Source organism: Aphanomyces astaci (assembly GCF_000520075.1).
Source record: "Aphanomyces astaci strain APO3 unplaced genomic scaffold supercont1.17, whole genome shotgun sequence".
In the NCBI taxonomy this organism is placed as follows: domain Eukaryota; phylum Oomycota; class Saprolegniomycetes; order Saprolegniales; family Verrucalvaceae; genus Aphanomyces; species Aphanomyces astaci.
In genome coordinates, this window is record NW_009798280.1 from 136,911 (window position 1) to 144,785 (window position 7,875).

The 7,875-nt window shown below is 48.4% G+C and overlaps 5 protein-coding genes across 5 annotated transcripts in view; 2 read left to right on the forward strand and 3 right to left on the reverse strand.

Annotated features, from left to right (window-relative positions):
• Window positions 1–94: 94 nt before the first annotated feature.
• On the reverse strand, window positions 95–1,436 carry H257_07894 (hypothetical protein). Its single transcript, XM_009833587.1, has 2 exons — window positions 1,329–1,436; window positions 95–1,283 (listed from the first exon to the last, which is right to left on the reverse strand). The coding sequence occupies exon 2, from the start codon at window positions 846–848 to the stop codon at window positions 174–176; it is 675 nt and encodes a 224-aa protein (XP_009831889.1). The 5' UTR covers window positions 849–1,283; window positions 1,329–1,436; the 3' UTR covers window positions 95–173.
• A 396-nt stretch (window positions 1,437–1,832) lies between these two features.
• H257_07895 (hypothetical protein) lies at window positions 1,833–3,289 on the reverse strand (the record flags this gene model as incomplete). The annotated part of the gene is made up of 4 exons (XM_009833588.1): window positions 1,833–2,159; window positions 2,381–2,491; window positions 2,569–2,828; window positions 3,151–3,289. The coding sequence occupies 4 exons, from the start codon at window positions 3,287–3,289 to the stop codon at window positions 1,833–1,835; spliced, it is 837 nt and encodes a 278-aa protein (XP_009831890.1).
• Window positions 3,290–3,537: 248 nt separating this feature from the next.
• On the reverse strand, window positions 3,538–4,977 carry H257_07896 (hypothetical protein). The gene is made up of 2 exons (XM_009833589.1): window positions 4,676–4,977; window positions 3,538–4,576 (listed from the first exon to the last, which is right to left on the reverse strand). The coding sequence occupies exon 2, from the start codon at window positions 4,150–4,152 to the stop codon at window positions 3,703–3,705; it is 450 nt and encodes a 149-aa protein (XP_009831891.1). The 5' UTR covers window positions 4,153–4,576; window positions 4,676–4,977; the 3' UTR covers window positions 3,538–3,702.
• On the forward strand, window positions 4,703–6,257 carry H257_07897 (hypothetical protein; the record flags this gene model as incomplete). Its single annotated transcript, XM_009833590.1, has 3 exons — window positions 4,703–4,771; window positions 5,380–6,074; window positions 6,175–6,257. 2 exons carry the CDS (start codon window positions 4,703–4,705, stop codon window positions 5,689–5,691), a joined length of 381 nt encoding a protein of 126 aa, XP_009831892.1. The 3' UTR covers window positions 5,692–6,074; window positions 6,175–6,257.
• Window positions 6,258–7,300: 1,043 nt separating this feature from the next.
• Window positions 7,301–7,875, forward strand: part of H257_07898 (hypothetical protein) — a gene marked incomplete at both ends in the record, with an annotated part of 1,164 nt that continues 589 nt past the window's right edge. The window contains one exon of the mRNA XM_009833591.1: window positions 7,301–7,573. Within this exon, the coding sequence (XP_009831893.1) occupies window positions 7,301–7,573 (273 nt within the window). The remainder of the gene's footprint in view (window positions 7,574–7,875) is intronic.

Here is a 7,875-nt window from a genome sequence, read left to right on the forward strand (position 1 = left end):
ACCAAGGCCGTAGCTTACACTATTTCACAACTCTTTAACAATTCCATGTTAAAGTCAAAAGCTATGGAGACATCGTTCGAGCTCCAAAATGATCGTCAAACTCACGATGAGGTGCAAGTGTATTTACAATGTTATGTTATAGTAGCTGGTTATGATCAATCACGAATACTAAACTACGCCTTGAAAAACCATGGAAAGTTGTACTCAAGGTCATCCTTGGCGCCATTGCCAAACTTGCTCAGCTCATGGATCAACGCCTCGCGTCCTTTGAGTCCAAGCGTGGTGTCGTCAGACTTGAAGATGTCGTTCCACAGCTTGTAGTACGCCGTAAACAACAGCTCCACGGTACGAGGGTCTTCCGTGTCGTGGTACCATACGTCGTAATCCTGCATGCTCAAATACGCCGCCATGGCGATACAAAACGCATCTTGAGGTTTCTTGGCCTTCAGGAGCTTGCGCGACGCGGCAATTTCTTTCTTGTACACCATCATCATGGGGTACGACGACGACGTGTTGAACATGCAAAAGCCACTGTCGTCGTTCCCTGTGACTCGCATGATGGTGTTGTTGATCTTGTCCACGCGGTCGAATGTCGCTTTGAGCGGTACCTCCACTGCCTTGGTCGTGTCCTTCTCCTGACGTTGGCGTTTCGCCGGTCGTTCACCGCCTTCTTCTGCCTCGTCCTCTTCTTCAACTTCCTCGTTGGCGCTCGCAAAGTCAAGCACCACGCGGTCGTTCGCAATGAGTCCTTCGTCGGTCAGCTCGGCTGTCGTGTTGGGTGTTCTTCCTGCCATGGTAATTATCAAAGTTGAGCGCGGATTCTTCCGCGGTTTTGATTGGTCAAGCATTCTTGTAGTTGTTTATTTTCAGCCAATCATTTCTTCATTTCTTCGACATTTGAGAAAACAACTCACATGAACATTATAACTACTGTAGTATACAGTAATAGTATGGAAATGGAAGCGATGTGTGATGCCACCGCACGAATACACTCAAGGCAACAACTGGGGCTTCTCGTGGAGTCCAAGAAGTCGATCACATTGGCTAACAGTACTCCAGCACCCAACCCTGGTGTCTTATACTCCAAGTAAAGTACAAACAGTAACTTCGGCCGTAGAAGGCTGTTTTAAGTACTGTAGCCTTGAGGGTCCAAGATGTAGTTGCGTACTACATCCTTGGACCTTCCCATGGTCTTGGCGATGGCGCGGTTGGACATTCCGACCAAGTGAAAGGCCGCAATGGACCCTTTCTCTTCGTCGGTGAGTTGAGCTTCTTTTGCCATGCTGTAAAGGTTGTTAGTGGTTACATGGCATTCAGAGTAGTCTTACTTAGAAGTTGACAGAAGCTTTTAACGTTACGTCGTGTGTGCCGTTCAATAGAGCGGAAGTTTGGAAGTGGCTTTAAGTACTTGTCGCGGGGCAAAAGTACAATTTTGGCGGCAAATTGGTTGATTGAACTGCAGAGGACACCACATTATACCAGAAAATCCCGCCAATCAAGCTGCATCAAGTGAGCCAAACAGGTAATCGTGAACTCTAATTGGCGGGATTTTAACTGCCAAAAACTGGGTGGCTTGAAGTACATGGCGCGCACTGTAGCTTCGAATACAAAGATATGTAGGTGCGCCCAGTCATCTTTGGATGTGCCTGAGCCAGCACATGCCGCCTTCGCGGTTCGACCTCACCAACAGCTTGCAACCCGATGTCTTTTCACTGTCGGCACAGTAGCCCGATTCAGCAACCGTTTGCTTCGTCGAAGCCAAGTGGTTGCCAGAATAGTCCGTGTTGTCCTCCAAGGTGCTGTAAGTGATTGGGGGCGGTCGGGTTGAGTACTCAGGCGGACTTGGAGCCTGGCTTGTACTGATACTCATCTGTCCAGGTGGAGCATTTGGCCGGAGGGGATGGGCGCGTCGAACGGGGGCAGCTCGTGGGTGCGGTAACTGCTTTCAGAACGTTGATACAACCAAAGTCCACGGCGTTATTAGGGAATTCGGTGTTGGGAATGTATCCGCAGTATTTAGTGTAGTTGGCAGCCCCAACGTCGCAGTACCCACGTTGTTGGTGAAGGAAGTGAGCGTACACTTGATCGTACGTGGCGAGTTTGTGGCCCACACATGCAGCGACATGGCGCCAGGAATGTGGGGGGATGCCATCCTTGTGCTAGACATGCCCACGACGCAGGTGTCATCGAAGTTAGACGCCGACTGCACCCAGTCCCCAGGGGCGGAAATGTCGGACTTTGTGCAATATCCGTGGACGGACCAAAGCTTGAAAAGGAAGCCAACTTATCCGAGCCATCGACCGCCGCCCCCGCACCAATCACAAGGGGGGACGACACGGGGCACCACCACGTGTATCTGCAGCCCTTATCCCGTCATTACTGTCGCAAATGACGAGAACGAAGTTGGCGGTGCGCCATACTCCAACCCCTGTTCCATCCAGTTTTGAGCCCCTCGATACATTCCCCAGCTGTTGTTGATCACATGCGGTGCCTAGCTGCAGTCGGGATTCTTATCGTCTTTGTCGCGGGGACACTGGATGAATTGCGCGATCTTGCATGAGTTCGTACTGGTAGCACCAGTCTGTGTAGTCCTTGCAGGCAAACCACTTGGCGATTGGGGCCACCCCCTGCCTTGAGTTGTGCCGACCACCATTCCCAAAACTGTCCGTCTTGTCGCACAGGTCGAACTATCCGGGAGATGAGTCCGTATTCACTTGGCCAATTCGACTTTAACGCTTCGTGGGTGTATCGCACGCTGTCGCCCTTGATGCGTTTGGCCCAAAGCGCGAGGGCTTGAATCAAGGCGACGCCCCATTGGTTGGTCGTTGCTGTTTGGGTTCGTGTTCAGGGTTGGTGGCAATGATTGTTCAGGCTTGATTTCGACGGGGATCACAACGAATTCGACTTTTGCCAGGGAGGAAATCTCCATTACCTTCGTGCCGTTGTCAATGCACATGGAGCAGTCGATCCAGTGTACTGACGACCTTTTTTATACCATGATTCGACGTGGGAGGACAAAAGCGAGACAGCATCGACGATTAGACGACGATGGAGTGCTCCATTAACACCTCTACGATGTACGTGATAGTTTCCGAGCGAGATGGATTTGCCTCTTGAGTTGACGGCGGTGGCTGTTGAGGCCCTAGTTACAGTGAAACTTGACCACGATGTTGGTGCTGTTGGCAATTTCAAAGTTGGAATGTGCTTCGATGCAGATCGTGGCCGTGGCGGCGATGGCGGCCGCGACCAGTGCCACAAAACAGTGTCGGACAATGTTCGAGACAAGCATAGTTTCAAAGTGAGGACAAAGGGGCGTCGAAGTACAAATACTTCATCAGTTTTACAGTTAACCCCATGGGAGCCTCTTCTTGAGTATGATGGAGTTGGGCGAAATCATGTCGACTACGGCGCCGTCGCACGAGCTGGCTCCCTGAGATGCTATACAGACTTTACTGACTGTGAGGCAACGCATTGCGAGAAATTCCAACCAGTACTGTACCGTGACCTACAGTACCACTACATACTCTCGATACTGTACTACCGTAGTACCTACCACTAATCACAACTACTACGTAGTATTTAATACCACTCCGTCCCAAATCACTGACACGTTTGGACATTCTATTACTATGTAGTACTACGTAGTAGTACAGTGTATATTAATATGTAGTTGTGCTTCAGAATAATAATAATGGTGTTCATTTAAGTGGCGCTCGCATATGGCGCATGCAAAGCATCGACCTTCCCCTTCCATCGTTCTGCCACTTCGGTCGAGTCGGAGTCACTATCGCTGTCGGACGTGAGCTCGTCCTCGGTCGAGTCCGTGTTGGGCGACCACATTGGTTGCGTCCGTTGCCGTTTCAAGGCTGGCTGGCGGCTAGCTTCACACACACTTTTTTCTTGGAGCTGTCGCGTGGAAAACGATCCCACGTTACGACATCGAGTCATCTGCCTGGTAGACTTGCGCTCGTAGGACCACAACCCAACCTTCAAACAGCCTGGGCACAACGCAAGTTGGATGGCGCCAGCGGCTGCTGTCCTTGGATTGTGGATGTGGTTCACCGGATGGGACGTCCCACGTACGGGGTGACTTGCTTCATGATGGGTTGCCATATGTAGGTGGAAAGCGGTACTGAGGTAGGATGCGAACATGTCTTTGGATTTTTCATAAACACGATCGCTGGTCTCGAGTGTTCCAGAACCTTCGCAAAGCCATGTCGAAGATGATCATATAATCTCATCGCCCCCAGCTCGCGTCAGTCAATCCCGGGAAGCATGGAAGAAGTGATTAACGTTATAACGTTGCTATGATGTTCATGTCGACAACGGACTGTACCTGTACTGACTGCATGGCTTCAGCTCGCAGCACGTACTTTTATCCCCCATTTTCACTTCAAAAGTTCACAACAATTTGTAGGAAAAGATTCTGAGTAAATGGAATCAAAGGCAAAAAATTCGAAGTGAAAAAAGCTGTTTACTGTTAAGGATATTATTATGAATTTTCTACATATTTCCCAATTCTGCGTGATTCGTAAAACCGATCACAAATCTCGCCGCGGTATTTGATTGGCTTTCCCTATTCCACAGTAAGCGCGAAGTTAACAGTAAAAGCCAATCAGTGAATAGTAATTTGAGAATGATAAATGGGAGCGATTCGTGATCAGTTTGGTCGTACGAGTGAAGAGACTGAACGAGTAGACGGATGGCAGAGAAGAAAGAAGCACTGGCGCAGGTGTTCCGGGGTTTTCAAGCAACGGAACAGATCACTTGTGTAAGAGGCGGTAAAACCAGAAGTGAGATTAGAGGTGGGAGTTCAAAGCCCGTTTAACTACTGGTCTATATTCGGGGACGTGATGAGATGTGATTGGATAGATGTACAACGTGGTGGGTTGTGATAGGCCAGATCTTGAGAGTCACTGTCCGTTTTGTGAGTGTTTTATGCGCCCATGATGGGTAGGAGACTGAGACGGATAGACTAGAGCAGACGTGAGTGAAAGAGAGGAGACAGAGGGTTGGCAGAATGCACAACTTGACAGTACGATTCGATTGGACGGAGTCCGGAAGTTGTACCAAATCAATAATACTCCACTATTATAAATAATAGTACCGGTACATGACGTTAAATGACGTACCTCTTCCATAAATGAGTCAAATTCATTTATGAATATTTTTACCCTGGTGATCGAATCCTCAAGGTATGATTGGATGCGTATCTTTTCCCATATGGAAACTCGGGCCAATCCCAACCCTCAATTCGCTTGTCTTTTGCACGCATTTTGCGTCTCTTTGCTTTGAGGATTATTTTTGCAGTACAAATAACAGTATAAACAAACGATAACGTTCACCAAAAAAGGCATCGTTCACTTTTCAATCCCCCAGAACTCACTACAATGCCCCCCCTCGACCCGCGCCGCCCGGTCCGCATACAAGACTTGGTTTTCGGACCCTGCGACGTACCCCATCATTGGCATCATGGCATTTGCCGGCTCCATGGTCACCTTTGAAGGCATTCGCTATGTGACGGGGAGCCCAGACGTGGCATTCAACAAGGAGAAGCGATCTCAAATGGACTTGCGATCAGAGGAAGATGGAGCGGCCTTCAGATCGCACCGTATCACAGCAGCGACGCTCAAGGCCAATCCCATTACTCGTGAGGCCGAGTACCAAGAATTCAAAACGCGCAACCTGTAACTAACTATACACCGTCCCTGGATAGAATGAGTTTAATGTTATATTGTAAAATTCTCTATAGACTTCCAGAATTCGCGTGATTTGTCTAATATTACCAGTAAATCACGCTGGAGTTCTGATTCTTGAATATATTTGTCCTTTCTATAAAAGCCAATTAAATCCACTCAAAATTGGATTAGGCAATAGCGTCGATTCGGGATTAGATTAGGCGGCGAGATTCGATTCGACGGGGTCTGGAAATTTGTACCAAATCCACAATAGACACCACCCATTTTTTGTTCACGTGCCGTGTCGGAATTTAGATGATAACCTCATGCTTATAACTTTCGTGATACACCACTAACGTAGCCACGTTTGGTGTCTTCAACGAACGTATTTCACACGTAAGTACGATGCGGTTACCGTTAGTTGACAACACTTATTACTCCGGAGTATTAGAGAAAAATACATAAAGCATGGAACTTATCGAACGTCATCCAATAGAATAAGCCTTTCATTCACATGTCATCCACACGTCAACCACAATATTTTAACAGTAAAATACTACGAAGCCCACCACACTACAATCATGTGTCGACACTATTTAAAATCGCAGAACACTAGAGATAATATATTTGGCCATTCCTGGGCGTAGGCTTGGCGGATTTTGGATTGCTTGAGCGTTTTCCATATCTACGTGCTTATGTGAATACTCTAGATCAAGTCTCATTAGTTTATATGCAGGATAAGTTGGTCAATTTCGGTCTGAAACATGTCGAGTGGTTGTGCAGGGTTCTGGGGGAAACTGTGTGTTGGGCTTCAGTAATAGAGTACTTAGACCGAGTCTATGTTATTGCTTAGAGGATATAGATATGTCTAGGCTAAAGAAGTGTCGCAATTGGTGTCGTATTGACTGCAGGAGGGCACCTGGAGTGGACATTGGCGCCCCGTTAAGGATCAGCTAAACAATGTCTGGACTTTTAGCCAATGAAATGTAATCGGGTATTTCTTGCGTCAGGATAGGATATTATGTTTTTGGTAGATGTTCATTGGACAAAATCTATAACATGATTTCATTGGCTACCCTTTTGATTGCGTTGTCTGATTGGATGTAGTTGTTATTGGTCACGAGGTCACTTGACGTTTTCCCCTATGAACGACACACCATCCTTCGACGACATTGCTCTCAAGCTTGCGACGAGACCGCCGCGTCGCCTGTCATCTGTTGTCCCCCGTGTGCTTTCAATCAGCGCAATTGGCAAGTGCAGAAGCCGGAATGTTGGCAGCGTTGAAAGAACACGACTTGTTACTAGCTCCAAACGAGCAGCGTGTTTACCGAAGTTGGGTCCTCGAGCCGCACTCGGAAAGAGGGTATGACAAGCACTACAAAGGGCTACGTTATTTCTTTGGACTTGGACTTGGACTTATTGGGGACTATACGTCCCTCTTAATCCTTCGCTTAGACTCTCCACATCATGTCCCAGCAATGTCTGTGAAGAGCTTATGCGCTTACTTGAAGTTCAAAACTGGCCTTGTGGGGTCGCTACTCTACTTCGATGACACTTCCCCAGTTCTGAACGTCGATGGTGGACAAGTGTTGTGTGATGGCCAGTGGAAAGATCCACAAAATATGGTCCAATTTAGTGCCGCCGTGTCCGCCGCGCACAAGGCAAAGGACATGGACCAAGTGGCCTACGAAGAATCGTGCTCGCGCTGCCAAGACATCTTCAAAACTAAAGGTTCTGTATCCGGATGTCGACACCATGCTGGTAGAGGTCGTTTGTCGCGCTTGGGCAACGCGCGATTCGCGCAGGACTATATAAACTGCATGAGCCGCATCAAGAAACGCAACTTGGCCGGTTACGTCCCGAGCCCCGAGTCGATGTGTAATCCGCTGGAGCTGGTGAACATTCGTACGTACCTTTTGGCGACTAACGATCTAATTGGCTGGAAACTGTGGACCATGATACTATTCCACATACGCCTCTTCCTGCGTGCGGACGAAGGTGTTGGCTTCACGTCCAGCCAGTTCCTGCGAAGGTTAACGTCGGTGGATGGATTTGGCGCTGTCACCATGCTTGCCGTTACTATTAGCGGCAAAACCGATAAGAAGGAACCGATCGTGCTCACTATCTATCGCGACGACCAGTGTCCTCAGCTATGCCTTGTCCGAACTCTATTAGCCTGGCTCAAATTGTCTCAGCA

What these genes read in the sequence shown, in the direction of transcription:
- H257_07896 (XM_009833589.1), bottom strand. Translation starts at nt 4,152, where the DNA reads ATGTTCGCATCCTACCTCAGTACCGCTTTCCACCTACATATGGCAACC.
- H257_07894 (XM_009833587.1), bottom strand. Translation starts at nt 848, where the DNA reads ATGCTTGACCAATCAAAACCGCGGAAGAATCCGCGCTCAACTTTGATA.